General features: G+C 57.6%; 11 protein-coding genes across 11 annotated transcripts; 6 read left to right on the forward strand and 5 right to left on the reverse strand.

Annotated features, from left to right (window-relative positions):
- Positions 1–424: 424 nt before the first annotated feature.
- Positions 425–1,683, reverse strand: B0H18DRAFT_527301 (uncharacterized protein). The gene has a single exon (XM_048038470.1). The coding sequence runs from the start codon at positions 1,364–1,366 to the stop codon at positions 608–610; it is 759 nt and encodes a 252-aa protein (XP_047891147.1). The 5' UTR covers positions 1,367–1,683; the 3' UTR covers positions 425–607.
- Positions 1,684–2,136: 453 nt separating this feature from the next.
- On the reverse strand, positions 2,137–2,964 carry B0H18DRAFT_1121120 (uncharacterized protein; the record flags this gene model as incomplete). The annotated part of the gene is made up of 3 exons (XM_048034274.1): positions 2,137–2,429; positions 2,489–2,663; positions 2,710–2,964. The coding sequence occupies 3 exons, from the start codon at positions 2,962–2,964 to the stop codon at positions 2,137–2,139; spliced, it is 723 nt and encodes a 240-aa protein (XP_047891148.1).
- A 648-nt stretch (positions 2,965–3,612) lies between these two features.
- B0H18DRAFT_1019125 (uncharacterized protein) lies at positions 3,613–4,254 on the forward strand. The gene is made up of 2 exons (XM_048029428.1): positions 3,613–4,065; positions 4,125–4,254. The coding sequence occupies exons 1-2, from the start codon at positions 3,680–3,682 to the stop codon at positions 4,171–4,173; spliced, it is 435 nt and encodes a 144-aa protein (XP_047891149.1). The 5' UTR covers positions 3,613–3,679; the 3' UTR covers positions 4,174–4,254.
- An 88-nt stretch (positions 4,255–4,342) lies between these two features.
- On the forward strand, positions 4,343–6,147 carry B0H18DRAFT_1019128 (Lactonase, 7-bladed beta-propeller-domain-containing protein). Its single transcript, XM_048029429.1, has 4 exons — positions 4,343–4,535; positions 4,593–4,989; positions 5,040–5,328; positions 5,381–6,147. The coding sequence occupies exons 2-4, from the start codon at positions 4,690–4,692 to the stop codon at positions 5,857–5,859; spliced, it is 1,068 nt and encodes a 355-aa protein (XP_047891150.1). The 5' UTR covers positions 4,343–4,535; positions 4,593–4,689; the 3' UTR covers positions 5,860–6,147.
- A 364-nt stretch (positions 6,148–6,511) lies between these two features.
- B0H18DRAFT_956415 (AAT-domain-containing protein) lies at positions 6,512–7,728 on the forward strand (the record flags this gene model as incomplete). The annotated part of the gene is made up of 3 exons (XM_048042453.1): positions 6,512–6,559; positions 6,617–7,033; positions 7,084–7,728. The coding sequence occupies 3 exons, from the start codon at positions 6,512–6,514 to the stop codon at positions 7,726–7,728; spliced, it is 1,110 nt and encodes a 369-aa protein (XP_047891151.1).
- A 421-nt stretch (positions 7,729–8,149) lies between these two features.
- On the forward strand, positions 8,150–12,272 carry B0H18DRAFT_910622 (uncharacterized protein). The gene is made up of 5 exons (XM_048041547.1): positions 8,150–8,401; positions 8,463–9,220; positions 9,272–9,546; positions 9,606–11,301; positions 11,343–12,272. Exons 2-5 carry the CDS (start codon positions 8,530–8,532, stop codon positions 11,819–11,821), a joined length of 3,141 nt encoding a protein of 1,046 aa, XP_047891152.1. The 5' UTR covers positions 8,150–8,401; positions 8,463–8,529; the 3' UTR covers positions 11,822–12,272.
- On the reverse strand, positions 12,080–13,785 carry B0H18DRAFT_1121125 (CoA-transferase family III; the record flags this gene model as incomplete). Its single annotated transcript, XM_048034275.1, has 8 exons — positions 12,080–12,655; positions 12,708–12,759; positions 12,818–12,900; positions 12,973–13,232; positions 13,285–13,343; positions 13,400–13,561; positions 13,620–13,727; positions 13,781–13,785. The coding sequence occupies 8 exons, from the start codon at positions 13,783–13,785 to the stop codon at positions 12,080–12,082; spliced, it is 1,305 nt and encodes a 434-aa protein (XP_047891153.1).
- Positions 13,786–15,123: 1,338 nt separating this feature from the next.
- B0H18DRAFT_1185948 (uncharacterized protein) lies at positions 15,124–15,994 on the forward strand (the record flags this gene model as incomplete). The annotated part of the gene is made up of 2 exons (XM_048036014.1): positions 15,124–15,335; positions 15,393–15,994. 2 exons carry the CDS (start codon positions 15,124–15,126, stop codon positions 15,961–15,963), a joined length of 783 nt encoding a protein of 260 aa, XP_047891154.1. The 3' UTR covers positions 15,964–15,994.
- A 573-nt stretch (positions 15,995–16,567) lies between these two features.
- B0H18DRAFT_1019164 (calcium-transporting ATPase) lies at positions 16,568–20,937 on the forward strand. Its single transcript, XM_048029430.1, has 14 exons — positions 16,568–16,670; positions 16,736–16,906; positions 16,957–17,505; positions 17,554–17,806; positions 17,858–17,939; positions 17,991–18,466; positions 18,538–18,699; positions 18,759–19,003; positions 19,059–19,782; positions 19,835–19,870; positions 19,903–19,971; positions 20,027–20,179; positions 20,233–20,435; positions 20,493–20,937. Exons 3-14 carry the CDS (start codon positions 17,041–17,043, stop codon positions 20,796–20,798), a joined length of 3,174 nt encoding a protein of 1,057 aa, XP_047891155.1. The 5' UTR covers positions 16,568–16,670; positions 16,736–16,906; positions 16,957–17,040; the 3' UTR covers positions 20,799–20,937.
- A 50-nt stretch (positions 20,938–20,987) lies between these two features.
- On the reverse strand, positions 20,988–21,732 carry B0H18DRAFT_1019167 (uncharacterized protein). The gene is made up of 2 exons (XM_048029431.1): positions 21,695–21,732; positions 20,988–21,637 (listed from the first exon to the last, which is right to left on the reverse strand). Exon 2 carries the CDS (start codon positions 21,604–21,606, stop codon positions 21,067–21,069), a length of 540 nt encoding a protein of 179 aa, XP_047891156.1. The 5' UTR covers positions 21,607–21,637; positions 21,695–21,732; the 3' UTR covers positions 20,988–21,066.
- Positions 21,733–24,743: 3,011 nt separating this feature from the next.
- Positions 24,744–26,125, reverse strand: B0H18DRAFT_910627 (Aldo/keto reductase). Its single transcript, XM_048041548.1, has 5 exons — positions 25,978–26,125; positions 25,691–25,919; positions 25,411–25,634; positions 25,105–25,351; positions 24,744–25,050 (listed from the first exon to the last, which is right to left on the reverse strand). The coding sequence occupies exons 1-5, from the start codon at positions 26,074–26,076 to the stop codon at positions 24,866–24,868; spliced, it is 984 nt and encodes a 327-aa protein (XP_047891157.1). The 5' UTR covers positions 26,077–26,125; the 3' UTR covers positions 24,744–24,865.
- Positions 26,126–26,270: the final 145 nt, after the last annotated feature.

Raw genomic sequence — 26,270 nt, forward strand, 5'->3', positions numbered from 1 at the left:
CCAATATCGCATGGTACGCACTCGAGATCCCATTTGTGCGCTACTTCTTCTCGAAGTACATTAGCCAAGCAAGCCTCCCTGGTCGCAAGGAGCTCTCCGGTCGTGTCCTGGATCAGGAGGCGACTAAAGTGGCTGATCGCGTGAAGACGGAGGTCAAAGGACGCTATGCGACGGGTCAGTGCGATGCATCAGGAAAACCCTACTTTCGGAATAACAACGAATGATGCATTATTACTGCGAAAAACGAGTAATTGTAGCCATTCTTTTGTTCGCTGTAGTAGTGGTTTATTCGCTATGGTCCGGAGGTCGACCTACGAATAACAGGATATTGTGCCGAATACAGTCGTATTAGGGGCAGGGTTCCTCACTATTAGATGAACCATTGTCTTTATTCTTAATGTTCGCAGCGCATTCCACAGACACATAGGTGCGAAAAAACATGATGCATTATAATGTACTGTCAATGATCCAATACAATACAAATACAGCCAACACGACTCATTGGTAGTACTCGTGATATATACTACTCGTAATCAATCCCTATTGTACTCGTACCCACATGTATACAGGCCCACCAGAGCGGGTAAGAGTTTTGCGCGGGTGTGGACTAGCGAGCGGGCGAGCAGATGCGCGAGCAAGAGTGCAGGCGGGAGGGTGTGCGAGCGAGACGGTGTGCGAGCGAGAGAGTGCACAGGCGAGAGGTTGAGCGGACGAGAGATTGCACGGACGAGAGGTCGCGCGAGCGAGAGGTTGCGCGGGTGAGATGATGCAGGGGTATGTGAGAGCAGTGAGAGCAGGTGGTCAGGCGAGAGCAGCGAGGGTAGGTGATCAGGCGAGAGCCAGTGGGTGAGCCAGAGAGCCGATGAGCCACCGAGTGAGCAGGTGAAAGCAAAGATGGGCGAGCGCACGGGCGGGCGAGAGAGTGAGCGTATGAAAAATTGAGCCATTGAGACGACGGTAGTGGTCGAGAGTGAGGTCGAGAGGACGCGCGAGAGCAAGGCAGGGAGGGAACGAGAAGCCGAGAGAGTGAGCATGCAAGAAGGCGGAAGGCTGAAAGCACAAGTATGCGGGCGAGGCAAGGCAAGCGAGATAACAGGCCCCATTGGCAGAGTAGGGCAGAGAGAGTCGGATGCGAGAGCGAGTGTGCAAGAGGGGGCGACTCTGACCAGTGACCAGACAGGCGGGGGCGTGACAGATGGCAGGCAGGCAGGCGAGCATGCAAGAGGGCAGATGGGTGGACAAGCTGGTTGGTAACACGCTTGTAGGTAGGCGAGAGAGAGCAACTGACCGCCAGGTTGACGCGCAACTTCAACAAGTGCGTCGCGGCTTGTGAGCGAACGAGAAGGGTAGTAAATACCACGAACATACCGTCGAGCCTTCCCACAGTCTTCCTAGGTGCTCATAAATGTGTTTCTTCGCCTTCCTCTCATGCTACCCTTGCCTCTTCGTTCCGCTCTTGTCGCGCTCGGCGCAATGATCCTGTCGCTCAGAACCGGTCCGAGTCCTTCATGCGCGGTGCGTGAATTCGAGCCCACATGATCGTGCTGCGGCTTACCAGAGCCAGGCAAGCGGTGCGTTCGAGTCGAAAGAGACGGGGAGAGACGGAGAATGGGAGGGACAGAGAATGGGGAGGGGCAGAGAATATGGCTTGTCGTGAGAAGTGCTAAGCGCTTCAGCCACGACACGTCACGCGCGCTCGCCGGACTTTCTCTCGCCTCTCGAGTCCCCTCCTCCCTCAGTGACTGAGACTCTGCTTCGCTCTCACTTGCCCGCCGCTGACCTCCAGTACACACAGGTGGACCTGTTCGCGAGAGACGGCGCGTACATCGGACCAATGAGTCGACCAAGATCGCGCTGTACGCAACTGCAACGAGCCCCAGCGACGCTCTTAGCGAAAGGTTAAGATGCAGGGAGGAACATGGGCTGCGTCCAGCAGGGCCAGCGAGTCAGGTGAGCACCCTGCTTTTCACCTCGACTCCGGGAATGCCCATCAAGAACGAGTGGATGGAGCCTAGCGCCGTGACACGACAGAGACAGCCCCGGCGCACGTTTGCCCAACAAGTGCAGGTACATACAGACACGACGCGCGCTGGTACGACAAGTTACACTGGTATACGACAAGGTGCGGACAGCGAGCTAACGCCATGCGCTGTGAACGGCGTCTCCGGCGAGAAGTCCTCCACAGCGACGCCCAGCACCCCGCGTACGATTGCCGCCATCCGCGTGCCCACGTCGCCTCCCTTCGTCTGCCGCCCCCACACCACTCGCCCCGGGGCCAGTGGCTGACGAGCCCAGACCCGCGTCAACAGAAGTAGATAGGAGGTGTCGTCCGAGAAGGGGCATGCACCGCGTGCGCTCGAGCGCGTACCAGTCGACTGTCGGTACATACCGCGTGAACCGCTCACCGGTTTGGAAGCGAGCAAGGGCGTCTTCCAGCCACATGAGCCCTGATTGACGTTGGGCGCGATGTGCAGATGTGTGGACGCACCTTCCGCCGTGACGCCCCACTGGGCGAACTGCTCAAGCTGTGCGACTTTGCCTGACTCACCCAGTTCGCTCGAGCGCATCATCGTGGAGTCGATGATTCCCGGACAGACGAAGGCGAATGTGTTCGGACACGCGGAGACCTGCTCCTCTACCGGCGTGTTGGCTCTAACAACATACTTGTCAGTCCTGATCAGTTTTTGTTACCCTATCGTAGCCACTCACGCGCAGTAGTTCGTCTGCCCTCCATTCCCAAAGAGGCCCGCCACGGAATCCGGATGAGAATGGGACGAGGAACTCCAATGCCCCGACATCGACGCACTCACGGAGCGTGTCAACCACACCCATCTTCGACTCGTACACGCTTGCGAAGTCCGCCTCCTCGAGCTGTGCAAACGTTCGGTCGGACAGTGCGGCCGTGAGGACTATGCACCCCGCAAGCGGTGCCTCCTCTGAAATCGCACGGAGTAGCTCAGCCATGCTCTAGCAAAAGCCTGCCAGGCACAGCGCGCGTAGGCTTGTTAAGGACGGGCACGCCACGGCGTCCCCTTACTGATTTGTCTGCTAACTTGTTTGCTCACTGACTCGGTCGTCCACTCTCACCCTCACCCTCTCTCTAGTTCGCCCGCGGCCCCGCTATTCCACTCGCCCGCCGTTTCACGCGCCCGCCGCTCCTCTCGTCTGTTGTCGAACTCCCTGTCGCTCCCCTCGCCGCTGTCCTGCTCGCCCACCATCTCGCTATACCCTCTCACCAGTCTTCCTCTCGCTTGTTATCCCCCTCGCCGTCCTGCTTACCTGCCATTCTGCTTACCTGCCATTCCACCTGCCTGCTGTCATGCTCGCCCGCCGTCTCACTTGCCTACGTGGACCTGTACCTGCTGTGGCGGATCTGTACGCGGGTGGGTACGTGCACGGGTCGAGCCTAGTACCAACTTGTAATCATGTAGTCTAGACCCCTGAGCTCAATACTATGCAGTCCACAATTTCGTAAACAATATGTACCCAGTGATGTGAATATATGCAAATTATTGCACATGCGCGAAGCAACTACCGACTTCGGAACAATACTCGCGAATACGAGAGGTGTGATGATTGGATTCATAATGGCAAGATATTATTGAGTGTTCTGCCGTGTTCCGCATATTACTGACAATTTCAGAACATTACCACGAATTACGGAAAGAGGGTTTTCCTGATGGATGCCATCCTCCCGGGTGCCCTTGACTTGGACGGCGTCGACACGGGCCCTGTAAACCCGCAACCTGCACCAAGTTCCTCCCATCCCACTTCTGCGGGTCTCGCTGGACGTCCGACACTGCAATCCGCTCCCGAAGGCTCCGCGGCACCGGGGACAGGACTTCGAATCCGTATCCGAATTCCTGCTCACCTCGTCGAGAAGCAGGCTCTCTCCCTCGCCAATCTCTTCCCTCATGCCAACGAAATCCCACCATCCGCTGCATCCGTATTCAGCGAGTTCCGGACTGTTGGCGAACAGTTCCTTGCACGCGAGGAAACCCTTCAGGAAGCCGCACATGTTGCGGAAACGGCGGCGACGAACTCAGTGGACTCGCCAGACTCCGAGTCGGTAGTTTCTCAGTCTGTTGAGTCCATTTGCTGACCACAGATTGACTGGATTGTAGTGCAGTGTTGTCCTTAGTACATATATTGTATTTAGCAGTAATGGAGTAGAATCGCGTCGTCGAGAGGGCCTGCGAGCTGAGCGCAGACCGCCAAGTACGCGACCAGCATAATATAGATATTGAATTCTTTTGCTCATTACCCTAAGTAGGTAGCCAGGTTAGACGCCTGAGGTTAGTTTGCGCACGGACCTCAGACCGGGGTCCAAGGTTTTCGGTCTGACCAGGTCCGGACCCTGGTCTGACTCCGGTCGGACCCAGGGGTCCGTCCAACGCTGGCTGGCACCACCGACTCGGTGGTGCCAGCGACACTGACCAATTCCTGACTCCTCTCAATTACCTCTCAAGCTTGTAATGCGACCCCTCACGATTAGACCGAAAATATAACAATGCAGGTTCTATGGATAGCCGTGGGTGAGAGTTCGCTTGGAATTCGCGGTCTTTCCACGGACTGGTGCAGACCATGAACAGCAGACCCGTGAACTCGTTATCGATATTGAGGCGATAACTGTCACCAAACTCTCATTACGCCCCCTTTGTCGAGCAAAGGGCCTTGAGCGCATCAAGCATGTCCTTCCGCATCCTAGTCGGCTCGTACACGAACGAGATCTACACCATCTCGTTCGACCCCGATACACCGAAGCTTACGCTTGAGTCCACGCTCACGGTCGGGCACCACCCTTCCTGGATCACACCACACCCAACGGACCCCTCGCTCGTCTTCACTGGGCTGGAAAGGGACGGCGGCAAAGCGGTCGTGGTGAGGTATGACGCAGAGGGCAAGGGGACGGTCGTAGGCGAGGCGCCGAGCGGCGGTGCGGATCCCTGCACCCTGCTCGCGCTGGGCACGGAGCTCCTCATTGGCAACGTGAGTGGTCCGTGGCATCTGTGTAGCGAAGGGAATGAACACGCACGCAGTACTCGTCCGGCACGTTCGCAGACATCCCCCTCACCTACGAGCCGCCACACCTCCAAGCATCGAAGACCACGGTCCTGCAGTTCGAAGGGACGGGTCCGAACAAGGAGCGGCAAGAGGCGTCGCATCCGCACCAAATCTACTTGCACCCGGCGCGCGCAGAGCTCCTCATCCCCGACCTCGGCGCGGACCTTGCGCGCCGGTTCGTGAGGGACGCGGGCGGGAAGTGGGTGCCGAACGGCGAGCTGAAGTACAAGGCGGGCGGCGGTCCGCGGCATGTCGTGGTGTACAGTGGGTTGCCGCGCCGCGCATCAATCGCAACGTCGCTCACCCATCCCCGTAGATGACATCCTCTACACCGTGCACGAGCTGACCAACGAGCTCAGCGCATACCGCTTCCCGCCCGCCCCGGAGGAGGCTACGCACATCGCCACGGTCCCCACGCTGCAGTTGGCTGACACGCCGCACGAAGCGGCCTCAAACATGTTCGCATCGGAGATCCTCCTGCCCGCGCCCAACGCATCCTTCCCAACCGCGTACGTCTACGTCTCTAACCGGGATGACCCCTCGCCAGGTAACGACACCATCGCCATCTTCTCGCCGGCGGACTCGGATGGTGGACTGAAGATGGTCGCGGAGGTGCGCTCGGGACTGAAGCATCTGAGGGGCATGGTGTTTGGCGGGCCGGACGACAAGTGGTTGATGGCGGGCGGGGTACACGGAGGTGGGGTGAAGGTATTCGAGAGGATCGATGGCGGGAAGGGCCTGAAGGAGATTGCCTCCCTTGAGTTGGAGGCTCCGACAGGCTTCTTGTGGATCTAGGTGCAGAAACTGACTGCATCCGTCGCTGTAGCAGCACATCGAAAGACATAAACTCGTTCAGGACAGTTTATTGACTGTAAACGACGACGGCAAATATCCTGGCACGACTATCAGCTTCCTTCGGCCTCTTCGTGCAAGTGACAGTGCGATGTTAGTTGGTCTCATTGCATCCCACATTCCTCAGCCTGACGTGGAGCGTTGTAATGTCATCTTTGCAGGTTCACAATATGATAAGCGCACACTTGGCTCAGGTTTCCGTATGCATATATTCGAAGTATCAACGTCTGCCCACCTTGGATCTTGAACCTCAAATTCCCGCATCGAAATCTCAGTAAAGGAGCACAAGATCGCCTTCATGTGAATGGATATCGGATGCCGGTAATACTGGTTGGTGTTGGTCGGTTTCTTGGAATGGTACAGCTCCGACTAAACGAAACATCGCCAATCGTAAAGGATGGATACTGGCCACACGTCTGGGGTTCATGGTTTCGAAGCATACCATGAATTCATTGGGAAGGTTTCGTTATCGGTACCTTAGACTTCGCGTGCCTTCCGCTACTAAGCCCGGCTTCTAGCTCTAGAGCGACTCGATAAGCAACAGATTGGCTTTCCACTAGCACGGTGCGCCCACACCTCGTTTCTCCTTCACACCATGGGAGGTGGAAGACTCACCGTCGACCTCTCTGGGCCGCCATACGAGGTACGAGCAGAGTTTATGGCCGAGTGCGATCCCTAGCTCACAAACGTGTGCTCGCAGATTGGCCTGAAACATGGTCAGGTACTTGCCTCGCAGATCCTGAGTCAGCTCCATATCTACCGCGGCATATTCGCGGACACCTGCAAGTACAAGTGGCCGCAGGTGCTCGGGATCGCGGAGGAGTTCCGCGCGACTATTCGCAGGCTGGCCCCAGACTTACTAGAGGAAATGCGCGGCATCGCGGACGGTGTTGGCAGGAGTGACGTAGGGCTGCTGGACATCGTCGCACTTAACGCGCGGAGCGAGATAGCCCTTGGGAAGTGGGATGACGGCTGCACCGCGCTAGCTTGGAGGCTTGGCGCATCTGGGAAGCAGCTGCTCGCGCAGAACTGGGACTGGCGGGTGTCTGTGGGCGACAACCTCGCGCTCATGTCCATCCGGCGCATCGGAAGGCCGACTATCTGGATGGTCACCGAGGTACGCAGACGCTGCCTAGAGTTCACGTCGTGTGCTCACCGTACACGAAGCCTGGGATCGTAGGCAAGATTGGGTTCAACTCGTCCTCCGTGGGCGTTTGCCTGAACGCTATACGCGCTCGGCCAATCTCGACAGACCTCCTCCCCATTCACTTGCTGCTCCGTACCGCGCTCGAGTGCGAGTCTGTGGACTCGGCGATTGCTACGTTCGAGAAGCTCGGAGGCGCCGCGTCAAGTCAACATATCCTCATTGCGGACGCCAACGGAGCGCGCGGGCTGGAGCTGTCACCGAGAGGTGGGGTGTACCTGCGTGAGGACGAGGACGGCCTGATTGTCCACACGAACCACTTCCTCGCGAACAAGCTCGTCGACGAGCCACCGTGGTTGTCTGGCTCGCCCTTCCGTCTCGAGAAGGCCCGCGCGCTCTGTGGTTCGATCGTGGAGGAGGTAGGCCTGGTGGGTCTTGGGGACTTCGTGGGCGCTGCCCTGCTGCGTAGCCGCGTGTTCGCCAATACGGAGAACTCCCCACAGGCGATATGCTGCTCGCCGGATCCTGCGCGGGGGCCCCTCGCGAAGATAGAGACCCTATTCAACATCGTTATGAGCTTCGAGGATGGAAAAGTGCCGAAAGCGGAGGTAGTATTCGGGAGACCTGGAAGTGGTGCGGAGACCAGGGTATATAACATGCCCTGGTAGCACGCCCGTAGTTGCGTTCTCATGATGTTCATTCCACGATCATTCCGCTCCGCAAAGTTCGCATGGAAGTGAGCTGCGACAATGGATAAAGATCACCGGCTTAGATGCAGACTTGCCATTATGCTACTCGGCTTCTGCGATCTGCAAGACCAGCGAGCCTGTAAGTAACAATATACATACACGTCGTTCTTCTGTGACGGTTGTATGCCGAGTCATTACTAATCTTGCCAAGAGGGACTCCGCCTCCGTATAGATACCAGCCTTCCCCCACCCTCGCGCGCGACCTGCGCGGTCGATTCTTAACGAAGCTTGGAGGCCTCCACTATGAAACAAAGGCTTATGTAACTTACATGTCTAGAGCGTTCATTATGCGACATCAATATTTTTAATCTATATTTGGCAGGTGTGACGGCAATTCAGGCACATAAGTAACGGTTCCCAGGTGTGCGTGCAGACCAAGTGCAGTCTGCGGACTCTTGGTGCCGCGTTTTCTCCCTGCCACCACCTCTGCCTCGCATCAACACTGCCCACGCTTGACGCTGTCCTTACTGCCGCTTGCGAGGTGCCAGACGCCACGAAGATCGCGTGAGAGGCCTACTGAATTCAGCGCATGTTCTTCACGTGTATGGGGCCAATTTGAAGACTTGGACACCGGCAAAGGAGGTCAGCGAGCGTGAGCACAGTCGTCTTCTGCGCTTCGAGTTACCCACCTTCTCTTCCCGGCTCTGCGGTAGAACTTTGGCAGACAAGTACAGAGCGTCTAGGATCTACAGCGGCGGAATAGCGAGCAGGGCGGATCCGATGGACTTTTCCGAGACGGAAGCAAAGCAGGCGACTCCCACTTTCACTACGGAGATGAGCGTCGCTTCTGACCAGCCCGACGTTTTCGAGAAAGCGTCTGTCTGCGAGCCTCGCTCGCGCCGCATGGGCATATCAGGCCCTCCGTCGAGCTACAGACTCTCTACCAGCACCACAGGCACTTCAGAAAGCGCACCGTGGACAACGCCTCCCTCGTCTCCCCTCCTAACCTCTTCTTCTCCACCTAGACCTCCCCGGTCTCCTCTGCGTCCCACAGGCCCAGAGCAGCGCGTTTCTTCGTTGCTTCAACCTGACATAGCAGACATCGACGACGTCATGCCTTTGTCGCATTCGCGCAGCCTCGGTTCCCTCTCCGGTATGTTAAACTCGCAGCCAGCGAGCCTAAGGTCTGGTCTCTCTGGACGTTCTCAGACACCAGACAAGCCTCTGCCCATAACTCCCGATCCATCAACGTCCTCAGCCACCCTTGACGATGATCACGATCGCGTCCACGAACCCACACCGGAACCTAACGATTCCGTGTTCGCGTCTGACTCCGGCTCGTCCTCGCTTCTCAAACCACCGACGGCGGTGACGAAACGCGTCCGTGCACTCGAGGAGTTGCTGTCGAGCGAGAGAGCGTACGCGTCTGACCTTGCGATCATTCGGGACATACACATCCCTCTTGCGTCAGGTGAGTACGCACACGACTTGGCCTTGCTTTCATGACTCAGACTCGCGTCAGGGCAACCTGCGCCTTTCCCTGCGGCTCCCGCGACCCCACCGTCCTCGGGGTCATCGGTACGCACCCAATCGACATCGTCGGATTCCTTACCGGGTGCGTCCAGCTCGACATCCTCGCCACCAATGACCCGGGACGATATCCGGATTATCTTTAACAACGTTGCGGAACTGGCCGTATTCTCGGACTCGTTCACGGAGCAGATCGAAGAAGCACTAGGATCCGTGCTCGAGGGAGGGTCAGGCGAGGACCACGTCGGGGCGCTGTTCTTGGAAACGGTATGACCACGCCCACGCGCCCTTCATTGCTGTTCATATTGACCGATTGCGTGTTCCAGATTTCTACCATGGAACCGCTTTACCTCGCGTATATCACAAAGCATCCCATTGCCTTGGAGCACCTGAATGGCCTGCCGCAGACTCCGGCGCTCACGGCCTACCTCGCGGAGTCACGCACGCTCGCGTCGAGGCTCACCCACGCCTGGGACCTGCCCTCGCTTCTCATTAAGCCCGTGCAACGTTTGCTCAAGTATCCACTTCTGCTGGGTGCGATCATTGAGGAGACGCCCGATGTGCACTCAGACAAGGCAAACCTCAAACGTGCCCGGGAGAAGATGGAGGAGGTTGCACGCGGCGTGAACGAGGGCAGGAGGCGGCGGGAGGTGATCAAGGAGGTGCTCAACAACGCCGCCTCATCCGGGACGCCGAGCAAGCGGCACAGCGACCCGAAGCCCAAGCCGAAGAAGAAGGGTCTTAATATTGGCGTGTCGGCCTCCGTGAGCCTCGGGCGGATGAAGAGCTTCAGTATGAAGCCAGGAAAGGCGAAGGAGGGCGCCGAGGCGAACCAGGAGGCTGAGCAGGTCGTGCGGCTAGGTGAAAAGGTGAGGAAGTGCGAAGCCTTCGCCAGGACGTTCGCGAAGGAGACAGTTGAGTGGTGCAAGACGGTGCAGGGTCTGATGGACCAGCTATCGAGATGGTCCACGAGCTTCGGGCAGGTGATCGGCGTATCGCAGCCTGAGGAGTCGGAGGCTTTCGCTGCCTTCATTCAGGTCAGCACGAAGGAGCTGCCGGCGCTGTGCGAGGACTTCACCAACGTCGTCAAGGAGAAGCTCTTGCCAGAACTATCCAGGCTCGTGGATTCGAGCCTTGCGCCGCAGCGCCTAGTAGAGGCGATGTCCACCCTAGAGCCACTGCATCTAGGTCTGCTCAACCTGAACGTCGCCAAGTCACGTCCTCCGCCCCAACTCCTGGAGGCATCACAGTCTTACGTCGCGCTCCGTGCCCAGCTCGCATCCGAGCTGCCTGCGTATCTGACGCTACTAGACAAGGGGCTGGTGGCCTGCTTCAAGCAGTTCAACACCTGGCAGATGGACTTCTACCTGCGGGTACGCGATCGGTGGCTAACCCTGTGGAACTCTCTCAAAGTGGAGGGCGAGATGAACGCTGGTGCTGCCGAGACCGTCAGGGTCTGGTGGTCTCGGTGGGCGGACATCGAGGGCCAGACACTTGGTCTGAACATTGTACGGCAACCCGAGAAACGCGTGCAGGCACCAGAATTAACGCGGCAGAAATCGCGGCTCCGCATGAAATTCTTCGATGACGACTCTAGCGAAACAAGCTCTACCGTCGTCGTGTCGTCCTCTATCCTCACTCTCGACCCTAACTTCGCGTATGAGCCTCTCAGCTCGCCGTCTACGTTGTCACTGCAGACACCCGTCAGCGCCAAGGCCCGGAGTGTGCGCTCCCTGGACGTTGGGCGCAAGCTCGAGCGCCACAACTCAGATGAGAGCCTCCGGTCGAAAAAGTCGGGCAAGTCAGCGAAGTCGATGGGCCACCAGCCGAGCCACAGCGTTACTGTCGTTGACCCCGACGTCATCGGGTATGGGTACGGCGACGCGTTGAATTCCTTGAACACGACGCCACAGAAGCTTCGGACGAAGAACAGGCCTGTTCCGGCTCCGCTTCCGCTGAAGAAGTCACACTCCCATGGACGTCTGTTGGATGAGGCCGCTGATACACGTCGGAAGAGTCCTCGTCGTGCCAATACCGACCATCCTTCTCCGAAACGCCCCCAGTTCGCAGACGACACGGATGCCGGGGTCGGCCTGTGCGAAAGCCATCCTTCAAGCGGAGGCTGACGGAAACACTCCTACCTAGCTCTACTTCTGTCGTACGACACCATCGGTCGCCCTCCGCGCCTGGCCATCCGTCTCCATCATTCCTGCAGACTACCACACCACCCCACAGCACCCCCTCTTCCAGTCGGCACCGAAGCAAGGGACCAAGCGTTGGCAGTGCAAGGATACCGTGCCTGTATACTTGTCGGGTCGTGCACCCGTGTGAGCCGCCGCCGGGTGTCTCATACCGCGACCTTCCTTTCTTTACGCTCCACATTGGAGATTGTTACGACGTGCTCCAAGAGGCCGGCCATCCAGCCCTCCATGAAGACCTTCCTTTGTATGTTGACGATGGTGAGGACTGTTTGCTACTCGTACGAAAACGTACGGAGGACATTGGTTGGGCGTTGGCCAGCTTCATGCTACCGGCGGATTAAGGGATGCTCTATTTAATAATCATCAGGATTAGGACTATGGTCGCAGCTGTAGTAGCACATGTGTTCTTGTATATCCTCGACATTGTCCCGCCTGCCTCATTGTGTATACCTTGTAGAACTCTCATTGGTAGTTGGTGTCTTGCTCATCTGGGTTTTCCTAGTACACACTACAGTCTTGTAAAACAACACGCTCGCTACAATAGATACAATATAGTTGTCTCGTATTGCCGTGACAGATCGTCGATAGGTCGTTGTCTATCAGCATTTCCCAATGATACCTTCGCGTTGGAGACGAGTCAACTCCTCCTCGCCCAGCCCCAGTTCACCAATGAGGACCTCTCTGTTGTGCTGACCCAAGTCGGGACCGGCCCAGCGTGTTTTGGCCTCGCAGCCCTCCAGCACCGGAGTCACCCTCGGCATCTTGACGGTCCACCCCTTCTCCCCATCCTTGTCTCCCACCCAAACTTCCTCGACGAGTCCCCTCGCCCGCACCTGCGGGTTGTCCACGATCTCCTTGACACTCAGCACGCGCCCACTCGGCACACCGACTCCCTGGAGCACCTCCTCGACTTCCTCCGCCGTGTGTTCGCGCGTCCAGGCGGAGATGGCAGCCTCGATCTCCTGCTGGCGCGCGACACGGTGCTGGTTGTGCGCGAAGTCGGGCCCCGTGAGATCTGGCCGCCCGACGGCGTTCATCAGGCGGACGTACATGCTGTCAGCGTTCGCGCCGATGACAACGAAGGACGGGACGCCCGGGGAAGACGGGGAGGGCTTGCAAGGATAGGCATTCGTCGGGACGATCCCTGTGATTGAGGATCCAGAGGGCCCGCGGATCTACAGGGAGGGAATCAGTTCACTGAGTCTTCGCAGGTACGGCTGCTCTGACCTTGCCCTTGCGGTCGTATTCCGGTATAATTCCCTCCGTCAGGTTCATCATGCTGGAGCACGCACGGTCGTCCCAACGATCATCCTACCAGAGCGACGCGCACGACGCACCTTTCTAGAATGCTCACATCCACCGTCTGCCCTCCGACCAGGCCCCGAGCCTCCTTCGCCGTTCTAGACAGAAGCGCGAGCACCTACATATCGCGGGCATGAGGTGGGATTGCCGCTTAGAGGCGGCGCAGATCCATTTAGTGCGGGCGGCTCACCGTTCCGAGCGCAGCATGGAGTCCTGCAACAGAGTCTCCAAGACTGATGTTCGGGCGGACAGGTGGGCCATCCAGCATGCCCGTCTCTGGGTCCGGGTGACCGTTGATATAGCGGAAGCCGGACTGTGCCTCGCAGACAGATGCGTATCCTGGACGGGAAGCCCATGGACCTGTCTGCCCGTACCCACTGACCCGCGTGAAGATGAGGGACGGATTGTGCGGATGTAGGTCTTCAGGGCTAAGCTTCCATTTCTCCAGGGCTAGACGTCTGTGAATGAGTATGATGCAGAGCGAACTCGCGGTAGGACTGACTTCCGGGCTTGAAGTTCTCGAGTAGCACATCACTTTTGATAGCTAGTTTCCTGATCAACCTGAACGGGGAATCGTCCGTCATTTGAGTGACGTCTGTCCCTACTGCGACACGTACTCTCTGCCTTCCTCTTTCCGAAGGTCTATCGTCACACTCTTCTTGTTGCGAGCAATGCTCCGCCACCAAGGACTGACCCCATCGACGTCTAGCTCACGCCAGACGCGCAGTGGGTCCCCTACGTTCGGTGGTTCCACTTTGATGACTTCTGCGCCATAGTGCCTGGTAGTATCAAAGTTGGTCCTCGATAACTCTTCCATTCACGCGGAAGGGAACCTACCCAAGAAGTTGGCCGCAGAAAGGCCCCGCAATGACTTGGCCTATTTCGAGTACGCGAATGCCCGAAAGAGGGAGATCTTTGGTAGCATCTCCTGGAGCGACGCTGTACCTTGACACATTCCAGTTAAGAATAAGATGCGGATTTCGTTGAAGTCCAGGCACATCATTTCGACTCACTGACGCGTTGAGGCTGATGGCTTGTGTATAGCAACCCTCCGCAAAGACACGGCTCTACTTGACCCATGGCGAAGACCTGGGAACATATCTTTCGTGCAATGTGGATCTGGCAGTGGCTGCTGGCCGCTGTTGGGAACTTGAAGTGCCAACTTGGACCACCGACTCAGAGTCAATTGCAACAGCTAAAGCAGACGGTGGATGCTCAGTCAATCCGGAACGCGGAGGATAATAAACGTTTTTAAGGTGTCAGGTGAGCTCGACCACCGAGCCCCGGTGACCTCAGACTGAGAGATGAGTCTCGGGAAACGACTTGTCGTCGGCAAAATCGGTCCCGCCGGTACACCAGTGTCACGCTGCAGCTGGATGGGTCCCGGCTCCTGAGGCCTGAAGATTGGGCGAGTAAACCTCAACAGAGTTTTTGTAGAAGGTCGTGACTTTAAGCAATACCAAGGAGGATGTGATTTGGATGTAACAGTCCGTCAGTACCCGGTCATGTTCAACTTCAAGTTGCCTCCCCCGCAGTGACTGCGCAGGTGACTGCCTCCGAGTCGAAATCGTATCTCAGATCTACACTATCAGCTAGTCAACTCAAGTTGTTGCTACTACCCACTCTACTTCAACCTGTTACTTTATCTTACTCGGAGTCGCTGCAACCGAAGGTTGAGACATTCTGTAGATCATGAAACCCATGAATCTTCCGAGTCGTGGCTGGGCACTCAGCCGATGTCCAGAGACAAATGGGCCAGTCGCCTACATCTTCAGTTCCATGCTATAGTCTTGTCTAGCCAATCCAGAGCCCTCCCAAATCAGCAAACCCGTCAATTCGTACCGACCGGGTCTGCAAAGAAATTCCGACCCATGCATGTGAGTGGATCTGCGGCTTCAAGTTTCCCGCTCGGTCAGAATGACAACGGAATGCCAATGCCTAGGCCCTTTCCTAGTAGCCATCGGACTCCGTCACCAGTTGCAATCGCAATGCTGACTATAGTCATTATGCGGATAATCCGTGACTGGTTTCTCGGTGGGAGCAATGGTGTGAGGCCCCAAGGGCCAAGATGCTTGCAAGGGGTATGCACGAGCGTAAAGGTTCGGTGATCCCGTCAGGTCACCTTGCCATCACAGTCAGTATAATCCAACAAGCGCAAGAACGGATACACATACTACCAACCCGCAAGCGGATATGGATGCGCGGATACCAACGCGCCGCCCCCGCGTCCCCGTCCCCATCCTCGCAGACCCCTAACATGACCATCCGAAAACGCATATAAGGCCACCCAGTCTCAGCGGGACCCTCAGTATCATCATCACTCGCACACGCACAAACCAGCATGTCCGCATCCGCTTCTGCTGTCATTTGCTCTGCCCTAGCTGGTCTAGGGTTCTCCTCCCCCGCTCTCGACGCTATGTGCTCGCTGGCCGAGTACAAGCAGTACACCAGCGGCGAGGCACACAAGGTGTCCCGCCGGTGTGGCTCGAGGGGCGGGGAGGGGAGTGCGCTCCCTTCGCCGTCGGCGGAAGAAATAGTCTATCCTCGTGAAAAGTAAGTAGCATCCTCGTCCTACCGAGGGCCACTCCTGACGAAGTCCTCCGTCGACAGAGCTCGCGCCCCAAAAGCCTCCCATCTTTTCATGGAGGTCGGCGACGAGAACGAGGACGGCTACGAAGCCGGATGCGAGAGCGACCCCGATGCTCTCGCACGCACGCGACACCTCCGGAGCAAGCGCAGACACAGTTCCAGTCGCGCTCGCACGGAGACTGTCGCGTCCCCCGGCACGAAGGCGTACGATGGTCTCGGCCTAGGCCTCCCTTCGGAAGTCCTTCCTCAGCCGCACAGAAGACCAGCGTACGACTTCGAGGAGGTCGACGATATCCCCAAAAGCTCCACCTTGGTTGTGGAGAGGGATATCTGCCGCCCTCGGGCTGGGCGGGCGTGGGACAGCTGGCCGCCTGTCGCGCCGTCCCCGTCACTGCTGCCCAGTCCCACCCTGGCGTTTGGTCCGTCGCGGACCTGCCTGTCTCCGGGTAGCCCTGCGTGGCCTCGGGTGTCGATGGCGCCGTCGCCGTCGATGCTGCCGAGTCCGCGCTTTGCGTTCATGGGTACTCCGAGGCGGCCGGCGTGGCCTCCGGTAGCACCGTCGCCGTCGATGCTACCGACGCCTGTATTCTGATGCTATGGCTTGCCTGGAGCATTAATGCCACCTGTATTAATATCATGAATGGATGTAAAAGAAAGCAACATCGCTACAGGCTGGTGTGAGGCCACGTACATTCCGGATGACCAGTGAAAGTTGGGTTAAGTATGTCGACTGCTGATATGATGTGAACTGTCTGTCAGGCTGTGGAACTAGCCATACTGAGACCACGAAGCAAATTTTTCGATGTTTTGCCAACGTACAAGCATCAACTTGGCAGTAGGCCCCTTCCAAGGGCGCCGCCTCGAGCCGTGTTCAGTTGGAGAATTACTCTTAGGCCCCCGACTGAGTAATGAATTAATGAGTAGATCATTTTGTGACATGACTGCACCACTTACTTACATGGGGCCGACATACTCCGGTCGACTGCTACGTGTAGCGCGTGGTTCGTGAACTCCTTCCTGTTATGGTGTGCATCTTACCCAGTTTGGTGTCCTCTACGAATGACGTATTCGGTCGCTTCCTTCGTCTGTTCATTCAGTGACTATGACGCAATGCTTCCCTGATAGTTCCGAGCATGTCAATCCCTTACGGCGGTATATAAGGCGGACCATTCTTGTGGATGACCACCCGAACCCTTCTTGACCTTGAACTCCCATCTTCTGTTCTCAACAGACGGCCGCGGCAAGTCGTTGCTGACGTACTCAAGGTACTTATGTCCTCTCATCACGCCGGCAACACTGGTAAAAAAGATTAGGTTTATACCGTATGCGTGTCTGAATGCACAACTTACCTTTCCCGTCCCCAGATACTTGATCTTCAGTCTCCTTCGAGACGCAAGAGAGTCGGACGACCAACGGACGACTATTACAGAGAATCTGAGAAATAGACGACGAGCGTTTCCTCTGACGGCAGGGCGGCTCGGCGCGATCAATCGCCACGTGGATATGGTCTTGGCAGCGCAGCGGGCGCCTGTGAAGTGAGTTTCCTGCGGGTTTCCTGTGCCTCCAGCAGGCTCACATCCCGGAGGTCGCACGGACTCCGTCTGCGCGTAAGCTTTCTCATCGGCAACGTCGCCCTCTCCACGATCGCACGGCGACTACATCTGCACCAATGAAGCGGTCCTACCCTCAAGACGACCCCTACGCACCGATGGCGACGACCAGCGCCGCGGCACCTTCGCGGCAAGCTGTCAGCTCTCGTGCGTACCCTACGAATCGCACCTCGTCGCCGCCAGCATCTACGTACTTCACGCCTTACGACGGGACACACCATGGAGAGCCACAGCCTACCACAGCCGACGCGGGTGCTCACTTCGCCTACAGCACGACACTGCGAAGACACCGTCCAGAGGGTCCCATGGGCCTGGCGACACCGAACAGTGGGACTGGATTTCCCAAGCTCGAGGAATTGCGTACGGTCGTCGAGATGGAGGGTCCATCGGGGCTCTGGCAGCAGACAGCAGGAGTGGTGAAGGGATGGTTCTCGAAGGACGAGGGATACGAGAAACTGGCTACACCGTCGAACTCGGACCACCGGGAGACACCGTCTGCTATCTTTGCTCACCGGTCGGTGGAGGTGCGTTTTCGCCAGTTTCTTTACATCCGCATTCTGAATCGACAGTAGGATACTGTTGCACGCTTTGGAGTCTCGCCGTCAAGTGGACTTCCGTCCGCGAGTGTAGCCGGGCTACTGGAGAGGCATGGATACAACGAGTTTTCGGTATCTGCGCCGGAGCCGCTGCTCATCAAATTCGCGAAAACGATATATGAGAACCCGCTGATCATCCTCTTGTGCGGCAGCGCGACAGTGAGCGCAATCATGGGCAACCTGGACGACGCTATGAGTATCACCATCGCAGTGCTCATAGTGCTCACTGGTGAGCACGGCACTTGTGTGCAATATCCTTGTCTGACTTCACCTGGGACAGTCGGCTTTGTCCAAGAACAGCGGTCAGAGAAGAGTCTCGAGGCTCTAAACAAACTTGTCCCGCACCACTGTCACTTAATGCGGTTTGTTCGCCGTCCCTCATCTCACTGCATCACGAAGTAACATGCGTACAGTGACGGCCAGCAACTACACGTCCTCGCCAACGAGCTCGTCCCCGGAGACATAGTGACATTCACGACAGGCGACCGGATTCCCGCAGACTTGCGTCTGGTCACCGCATCTGACCTGGAGATTGACGAGAGCAGCCTGACTGGCGAGACTACTGCCCGGAAGAAGGACACCGAGCCATGTCAGTCGGTAGCGGGCTACGGTCCTGCGGCGGTAGCAGAGCGGAACTGCATCGCGTACATGGGCACGCTGGTCAGGAACGGTCGGGGCAGCGGCGTCGTAGTCGCCACTGGGACTCAGACCGAGTTCGGAGTCATCTTCTCGATGATGCAGGAGGTAGAGGAGAAGCGCACGCCGCTGCAGCTGAGCATGGACGAGCTCGCGAAGAAGCTGTCCTTCATCTCGTTCGGTGTCATTGGCGTCATCGTCATCATAGGGGTGCTGCAGCAACGGTCGTGGTTAGACATGTTTACCATTGGAGGTGCGTAGACTTGGCTTGAGTCTTGTGGTTGGTACGCAGAATGCTGATTGGCTGACGCTGTCGAAGTGCAGTGTCCCTCGCGGTCGCGGCTATTCCTGAAGGGCTGCCCATCGTCACGACGGTCACACTTGCGTTGGGCGTCGTGCGTATGTCGAAGCGCAAGGCTATAGTCAAGAAGCTGCACTCCGTTGAGGGTCTTGGCAGTGTTTCTGTGATCTGCTCTGACAAGACAGGTAGGCTGATCGTCATTTGCGATATAATTTTCGCATTTGCTGAATGTCGCGGCTTGAAGGAACGCTAACACGGAACGAGCAAACGGTCATGGAGATCTACGCGGTCGACGAAGTGGTGCACGGCGACGCATCTGGTCCTGTTCCTCCTCCGCACCACGTATCACCTGCCATCAGGAAGACACTGACTGCTGGAGGCCTCTGCAACGATGCGATCATGAAGGAGGATGGTACTTACGTAGGGCATTCTACGGATGTGGCACTGCAGAGCGTACTGTCCGTCTTCGGTATGCCCGACCCACGACAGGTGCGTCCATCTCGACCTGGACCACCTCAGGATACACTTGACGAGTGCGACATAGGGCTTCACACGTCGCGCTGAGGTGCCCTTCAGCTCGGACCGGAAGTATATGTCTGTCAGCGGCGTACACATTGGCCCCTCTCCTGGTATGAATGGCTCGGCGGTCAAAGAAACCGGCCGCGAGATGTACTACTTGAAAGGCTCGATCGACGCTGTCCTGGAGCGCTGCAGGTTCTACTACGTCTCGGATGAATCGACCCCCGCTCTTGATGCGAATACGCGGAGCGTCATCCTTTCCAAGGCGCAGACAACCGCTGCTCGCGGATTACGCATCATCGCCATCGCCTACGGCTTCGGATCTGGCGAGGCCAATTCGTCAGGTCCTGGCACCCGCTCCTCTACACCCATCCAGTTCGCATCGGAGAAGGACAAGTCGAAGAACAACCTCATCTTTGTGGGCTTCCAGGCGATGCTTGACCCTCCGCGGAAAGGCGTCGCAGATGCGATCGGGCTGTTGCAGAACGCGGGCATTCAGGTGGTGATGATCACAGGTGATGCGGAGGAGACAGCACTCTCGATCGCAAGGACGCTTGGTCTCCGCGTCGGAGCGCGAGACAACTCTGCATGCTTGACGGGCAAGGCGATTGACAGGATGACCCAGACGCAACTGATGGAGCGCGTCGGGAACGTAAGCGTGTTCGCGCGGACGACGCCAAAACACAAGATGGCGATCGTAGAGGCGTTCCAGGCGAGGGGCGCTATCGTGGCGATGACGGGTGACGGAGGTGAGCACTTCCGTATACATTACATGGTAGGAACATTGAACGATGCCTATAGTCAACGACGCCCCGGCTTTGAAGATGGCCGATATCGGTGTTTCCATGGACTTAGTGGCACGGATGTAGCGAAGGAAGCGGCAGATGTCATTCTCGTGGATGATAACTTCAGCACTATTCTGCCTGCAGTGGAAGAGGGTACGTCGTGCCACCCCTTCGGAGAAAATTCACAATGCTTACCATTAATGTACAGGCAAGTCCATCTTCTACAACATCCAGAACTTCCTGTCGTTCCAGCTCAGTACCGCTGTGGCGGCGCTCAGTCTCATCACCATGAGCACGTTCTTCGGTCTCAGCAATCCCTTGAATGCCATGCAAATCCTTTTCATCAATATCCTCATGGATGGTGAGTCTCAATGCATTCGGTCTCGTCGTCTCTGAACCCGATTTCCTGTGAAGGCCCACCAAGTCAGTCACTAGGCGTCGACCCGGTAAATCAAGAAGTCATGCGAAGACCACCGCGCAAGAAAGACGCGCCCATTATCTCGAAGCAGTTGACATACCGGATACTGTTTTCTGCGACGATGATCGTGGTTGGCACGATGTACATGTATCTGTACGCTCTATCAGACGACAACATGTCAAGACGAGAACAGACCATGGTATGTTATTCATCTCATTACCGTTGACATAGTCGACTGACGACAGTCCTTGTTCAGACCTTCACGTGCTTTGTCTTCCTGGACCTCGTGTCTGCGCTGCAGAACCGGGGATTGGGATGCGGCATCACACAAAACAGCATGCTCATTTCGACTGTATCGATATCGTTCCTTGTGCAGCTGACCCTCATATACGTGCCTTTCATGCAGAGCATCTTCCAGACGGAAGCTCTGAGCATGGCAGACATTTCGCGACTACTCTTCATCGCGGGTTTGTCGTTTGCTCTGCACGAAGGCCGACGACGTTACGAGCGATCCATAGAAGCGGAGCAGACATACGCGGCCGTCACTGAAGAGCTAGCATAACATTCCAGGGTATTCGCGGGCCCTTCATGTAATGGTATTTATCTATATTACTCGCACTGATCACGACCGTGTAATCTATGGCTTGTATGCACCACGTCGAGAAGATGGCTAATTCTGCGTTGCTCGTCTTCGCTCGCTGACAGCTGAACTTTAGGCTGCATTGGTCTCGCAACATCACACAACATGAGTGTCTTTCCGTTGATCAATATCCAATTCTGATACTACTCAGTACAAGTGGTATTGCTCCAGGCAAGCCACTGATACAGCATCAGAATACAGGCGTCGGTAGCATCGACGGCGACGGTGCTACCGGAGGCCACGCCGGCCGCCTCGGAGTACCCATGAACGCAAACCGTGGGCTCGGCAGCATCGACGGCGACGGCGCTATCGACACCCGAGGCCACGCAGGGCTACCCGGAGACAGGCAGGTCCGCGACGGACCAAACGCCAGGGTGGGACTGGGCAGCAGTGACGGGGACGGCGCGACAGGCGGCCAGCTGTCCCACGTCCGCCCAGCCCGAGGACGACAGATACCCCTCTCCACAACGATGGCGGAGCTTTTGGGGATATCGTCGACCTCGTCGAAGCCGTACGCTGGTCTCCTGTGCGGCTGAGGAAGGACCCCCGAGGGGAGTCCCAGGCCGAGACCAACGTACGCCTTCATGCCGGAGGACGCGACAGTCTCCGTGCGAGCGCGACTGGAACTGTGTCTGCGCTTGCTCCGGAGGTGTCGCGTGCGTGCGAGAGCATCGGGGTCGCTCTCGCATCCGGCTTCGTAGCCGTCCTCGTTCTCGTCGCCGACCTCCATGCAAAGATGAGAGGCTTTCGGGGCGCGAGCTCTGTCGAAGAAGGACTTCGTCAGGAGTGGCCCTCAGTAGGACGAGGATGCTACTTACTTTTCACGAGGATAAACTATCTCTTCCGCCGACGGCGAGGGGAGCGCACTACCCTCCCCGCCCTCGAGCCACACCGGCGCGACACCTTGTGTGCCTCGCCGCTGGTGTGCTGCTTGTACTCGGCCAGCGAGCACATGACGTCGAGGGCAGGAGAGGAGAACCCTAGACCAGCTAGGGCGGAGCGAATAACAGCAGATGCGGATGCGGACATGCTGGTTTGTGCGTGTGCAGGTGATGATGATACTGAGGGTCCCGTTGAGACTGGGTGGCCTTATATGCATTTTCTGATGGTGCTGTTAGGAGCCTGCGAGGACGGGGACGGGATGGGGACGGCAGCGCATCGGTACCCGCATATCCATATCCGTTCGCGGGTTGGTAGTATGCGTATCCGTGCTTGCGCGTGTCGGCCTTGGTGGCGCACGTTCTAGCATGTTCTTACCAACCTATCCAGAACCGAGAAGCTCGCATACCTGGCTGTCAATATTTCAATGGTGAGCGATGGCATACAACGTCCGGGACCGCTTACCTGAGCCCCAGTGAAAAACGCATCTGCTGGGAGATGCTCTGAGATGCTCGGAGCTGCTCGGTGGGGCCGCTGTCAAAAGGACATCTGCGAGCAGCTCCGAGCAGCCTGGAGCATGAAATCCGGACTTTTTGCATTTTTCAAGATGCTCGGAGCTGCTCTGAGGGTGAAAATTACGTGTATGCAGCTGGGAGCAGATCCGGGCATATTGCTAGATGCTCCTGTATTGCACTAGCTGCCAGAAAAATAATACAATTATCGTGTATACATTGCCCGCGTCCTGCGCCGCCCGCGCCCTGGATACCGCGCCCGCGCGCCCACACCCTGCGTACCACCCGCATGCCACGCCCGACGCCCGCATACCGCGCCCACGCGCTCCCGCCCAACCACCCCACACACCACCTGCACACTACGCCCACCCGCTTCCTACGTACCACGCCCGCCCGCACCCTGCATACCGCACTTGCACCCGTTTCACGCCTTCGTCTCACTCACACGCGCCCGCCGCTCGCCGACATTTCTTGGCTGCTGCGCTTCATTTCGTCACCTTCGTGGACTTGACGACTCCTGTAGGTATTGGCAGAATGTGAGTGTTACGAGTGCCGAGTCCTACCATACACAATCTGAAACATACGCATTATTGTCTTGAAGTCGGGGACATCGAGAGCCTTGCGCAACTTGTGTGTATGTTCCTCAGGCTTAACTGCCGGCTCACTGCCTACGCACCTTGTTCTCCTTGCAATGCCGTGATCAGTGAGAAGATGCGTGAGCGACTGAGGCGAGCAAGTGAATGGGCAGGCAGGGCGAGCGGACAACAAGCACGCAGGCGAGCAGCAGTGGGCAGCAAACAAGCAAGACCAAGGGAGTGACCACTGCGGAGCAGACACAATCAACGAGGAACAAATGTGTGCACAAGGGAGTACAGGTGCGCGAGGCAGAACGGGTGTGATGGGCTAGGCAGGGGACCGGGTGCGCAGGCAAGAGAGACCGCGGGAGAGAGTGGGCACGCGAGCGAGAGAGAACGGGGGAGAGAGCGGGCGGGCGCACGAGCGGGAGGCACCAGGTAAGAGAATGGGCAAGAGACGGGTACACTTGAGAGAACGGGCAGGCGAGTAAGCGTGCAAGTCGACGGGTGGGCGAGTCAGCAAGTGAGCGAGAGAGTTGGCAAGCTGGAGAGCGAGCGGGAAAGCAGGAGAGAGGGCGGACGAGCGGGCGGGCGGGCAACGAGGCGAATGACTTCAATGAGGAACCAGGCGAGCAGACAGTTTGTCTGCTGCACACTCGGAAATTGGTGTACGCACCATGCTTGCCCATCCATTGTGTTCCCAAACGCGGACGCTTTTGACGCGTCCCTGAGCCTTTCCCGTCCATCCAAGTGTGTCTTGAGACGCACTTATGATGCGTTCGCGGTCACTGCCGGCATTCTTGCGTGCCCCACGCTTGACGCGCCTAGTTTGCTATGCCTGTGTGGCACGACGGCGTGATTGAGCGCGGCGCCGGGCGAGTGGTGAACAACACTGTGAGCGTGGCCAGGCAAGATCAGGCAGAAGACGAGAGTGGGCGGGCGGGCGTGAGATCGCGTCGCTCGGCGCGCCAGCGATCCTTACGGCGATGTGCACGGGTCCCGCGAGTCATAGTACCGACAGGTGGATAAGCGGGTGGGCGAGTCAGCCAGTTAGGGAACGAACGGGCGAGTGGATGGCCAGCCATGTAATGTGTGAATGAGACGTGCGGACAGGCAAGAACGCGCGTGGAAAGTGAAAAATATGCATGGGCAAGCGAAAAGACGCGTAGGCGAATGAGACAGGCATACCGGAGGGCGAGCAGGCAGACAAGTGTGCAGACAAATGAAGAAGTGAGCAGGCAAGCGCACGGCGGGCGAGCAGTAGACAAGCGGCGGGCAATTGAGCACTAGGTGATGGTGGTAAGAGCATGAGAGAGAGGGGCAGGAAGACGACGACGACGACGGTCGTTGCTGCGAAGAGATTACGTCATACCAGAGCGGGCGGGAATGTTAGCTTATAATGCGCATCGCGCAGTGTCGCCGTAAGTACTTAACGCAAGGGGACGTCCACGGCAGACTCGACAGCAATATTGATAGGCTACAGCCCCAGCTCAGAGGCAAAAGACATTAAGCTCTAAGCTCTAACGACGATGAGTTAACTCGCTAAGAAGCTGTCATTTGGTGACTTTGCTGTAAGCCGTCAGCAGCTCGGAGCAGATTCGGGCAGTTTTCGACGACGCGCGCAGCTCCGAGCAGCTCAGCGCATCTCCCAGCAGATGCGTTTTCCATTGGGCCTGAGCCTTCGGTTCCCCACGTACTAGTCCGGTACTACTCAATACGTGCTGGATCGATCGTCGGAAGGTTGATATTTCGATCCGGACTGATACTGTCGGGTGCAGGGTGCGGGTGAGCGCGGGTCAACATCTCGGACCGTCACGATCCTGACCATGTCGATCCGCTCTGCCGAGCCTGCGACGAGCGTAGACTGAACTACATGTAACATAGTGAACATAGCATTCCATCAAGTTGGGATACTGTTGGGGTATGACTTTTTGATTTGCCACGATTTACATCTACATTGACGCGAGCTTCTCTAGTGATTCGATAACCTACAGCCCCTCCCCGCGAACACGGACGCGTTTGCTTACTTCAGCTTAGGCGTGGTCGTCGCGGGCTGCTCGCTGGGCTCGTTGAAGATGTTGATGTCCCAGCGGGGCGAGTAGTTGTACGGTACGTTGAACCGCGTCGGGTCGCGCTTGCCGAGCGCGACCAGCTTCTGGTAGTCCTCCTCCGAGAGCGACACCTGCTTGAGGTTCGAGTCGATGCGCTCTGCACATCTCGGTCAGCCTCGCTGAATGTCACTGTCGGCACGGGGACACGTACCTTTCTGCACGGACTTGGGGATGACGGAGTACCCGCGGTACACGCCGTACGCAACAAGGACCTGCGCAGGCGTCGCGTCGAGCTTCTTCGCGATCTCGACCACCTCGGGGTAGTCGGTGAGCTTGGGCTTGCCGACCAGGTTGTTCCCGAGCGGGCTGTATGCGGTGATGTGGATGTTGTGCGCCTTGGCGAACGCGTCGAGCTCGTCCTGCTGCAGCAGCGGGTGCGCCTCGATCTGGTTCACGGTCTATGCATGGCCATCTTATCAGCTTCGGATCAGCAGTCGCGGAGCGCCGGGAGACGTACCGGCCAGACGCCGGTCGCGTCGGCGATGGTCTGGATTTGTTCGATGGTGAAGTTGGAGACACCGATGGCCTTGACCTTGCCGGTCTTGATGAGATCGATGAGTGCCTGCCACGTCTCAACGAGCGACGTCTCCGTGTCGAGCTCAACCCAGCCCTCCTTCGTTGACGGGAAGAAGTCCTTGCCAGGGACCGAGCTCCCCTTGAACGCAACGGGCCAGTGGATCACTGCCGCGGAACATCCAGGTCAGTCACAGGATGTAACACAGGACGAGCGCACTCACGGTAGAGGTCGAGGTAGTCGGTGCCGAGCTGGCTGAGCGTCTCGTCGAGCTCCTTCTCGACAAGCTCCTTCTTGTGCGAGGTGTTCCAGAGCTTGGAGGTGATGAAGAGCTCCTCGCGCTTGACGACGGAGGGGACGACCTTCTTGAGCGCACGCCCGACCTCGTCTTGGTTCGCGTAGATCATCGCGAGATCGAGGTGGCGGTAGCCCGCGCGCACGGCGAGCTCGACCTGCGGGCGCCGTCCCTCGTCAGATGCGGGCCGATGGCATGAAACACCGGCGACGTACCGCGTTCTCAACTTCGTTGGGCTTCGAGAGCCATGTGCCGAGGCCGATCTGGGGGATCGTCTGTCCGCTGGACAGAGACAGGACTTTGCCGTGGGACATGGCTGGAGATGCGGGATGGTGGGGGAGGAGAGCAGAGGGTGGGGTGCGGATTGCGCGATCGCATGCTGGTCGCTGGGGTTTATATACCACATTTCTGGCGGGATATTTCTTCCCCAGGTTCCTTCTCGGTTTCCAGGTTCGAGGGCGCAAGCCCCGCCCCCCGCCATCTGGCACTAATCTGGCACGATCTGGCA

The sequence above is a fragment of the Fomitopsis serialis genome (assembly GCF_022376445.1).
Source record: "Fomitopsis serialis strain Sig1Antser10 chromosome Unknown B0H18scaffold_56, whole genome shotgun sequence".
Classification (NCBI taxonomy): domain Eukaryota; kingdom Fungi; phylum Basidiomycota; class Agaricomycetes; order Polyporales; family Fomitopsidaceae; genus Fomitopsis; species Fomitopsis serialis.

What these genes read in the sequence shown, in the direction of transcription:
- B0H18DRAFT_1019125 (XM_048029428.1), top strand. Translation starts at nt 3,680, where the DNA reads ATGGATGCCATCCTCCCGGGTGCCCTTGACTTGGACGGCGTCGACACG. An exon ending in GTGGACTCGCCAGACTCCGA is followed by an intron (nt 4,066 to 4,124) that starts GTCGGTAGTTTC and finishes ACTGGATTGTAG; the next exon opens with TGCAGTGTTGTCCTTAGTAC.
- B0H18DRAFT_1019167 (XM_048029431.1), bottom strand. Translation starts at nt 21,606, where the DNA reads ATGGAGGTCGGCGACGAGAACGAGGACGGCTACGAAGCCGGATGCGAG.
- B0H18DRAFT_1019128 (XM_048029429.1), top strand. Translation starts at nt 4,690, where the DNA reads ATGTCCTTCCGCATCCTAGTCGGCTCGTACACGAACGAGATCTACACC. An exon ending in CGGAGCTCCTCATTGGCAAC is followed by an intron (nt 4,990 to 5,039) that starts GTGAGTGGTCCG and finishes ACACGCACGCAG; the next exon opens with TACTCGTCCGGCACGTTCGC. An exon ending in GCGGCATGTCGTGGTGTACA is followed by an intron (nt 5,329 to 5,380) that starts GTGGGTTGCCGC and finishes CCATCCCCGTAG; the next exon opens with ATGACATCCTCTACACCGTG.
- B0H18DRAFT_910622 (XM_048041547.1), top strand. Translation starts at nt 8,530, where the DNA reads ATGGACTTTTCCGAGACGGAAGCAAAGCAGGCGACTCCCACTTTCACT. An exon ending in ACACATCCCTCTTGCGTCAG is followed by an intron (nt 9,221 to 9,271) that starts GTGAGTACGCAC and finishes GACTCGCGTCAG; the next exon opens with GGCAACCTGCGCCTTTCCCT. An exon ending in GGGCGCTGTTCTTGGAAACG is followed by an intron (nt 9,547 to 9,605) that starts GTATGACCACGC and finishes TGCGTGTTCCAG; the next exon opens with ATTTCTACCATGGAACCGCT.
- B0H18DRAFT_910627 (XM_048041548.1), bottom strand. Translation starts at nt 26,076, where the DNA reads ATGTCCCACGGCAAAGTCCTGTCTCTGTCCAGCGGACAGACGATCCCC. An exon ending in ACGCGACCGGCGTCTGGCCG is followed by an intron (nt 25,352 to 25,410) that starts GTACGTCTCCCG and finishes GGCCATGCATAG; the next exon opens with ACCGTGAACCAGATCGAGGC. An exon ending in CCCCAAGTCCGTGCAGAAAG is followed by an intron (nt 25,051 to 25,104) that starts GTACGTGTCCCC and finishes CGAGATGTGCAG; the next exon opens with AGCGCATCGACTCGAACCTC.
- B0H18DRAFT_527301 (XM_048038470.1), bottom strand. Translation starts at nt 1,366, where the DNA reads ATGTTCGTGGTATTTACTACCCTTCTCGTTCGCTCACAAGCCGCGACG.
- B0H18DRAFT_1019164 (XM_048029430.1), top strand. Translation starts at nt 17,041, where the DNA reads ATGAAGCGGTCCTACCCTCAAGACGACCCCTACGCACCGATGGCGACG. An exon ending in AGACATGTTTACCATTGGAG is followed by an intron (nt 18,467 to 18,537) that starts GTGCGTAGACTT and finishes GTCGAAGTGCAG; the next exon opens with TGTCCCTCGCGGTCGCGGCT. An exon ending in GATCTGCTCTGACAAGACAG is followed by an intron (nt 18,700 to 18,758) that starts GTAGGCTGATCG and finishes CGCGGCTTGAAG; the next exon opens with GAACGCTAACACGGAACGAG.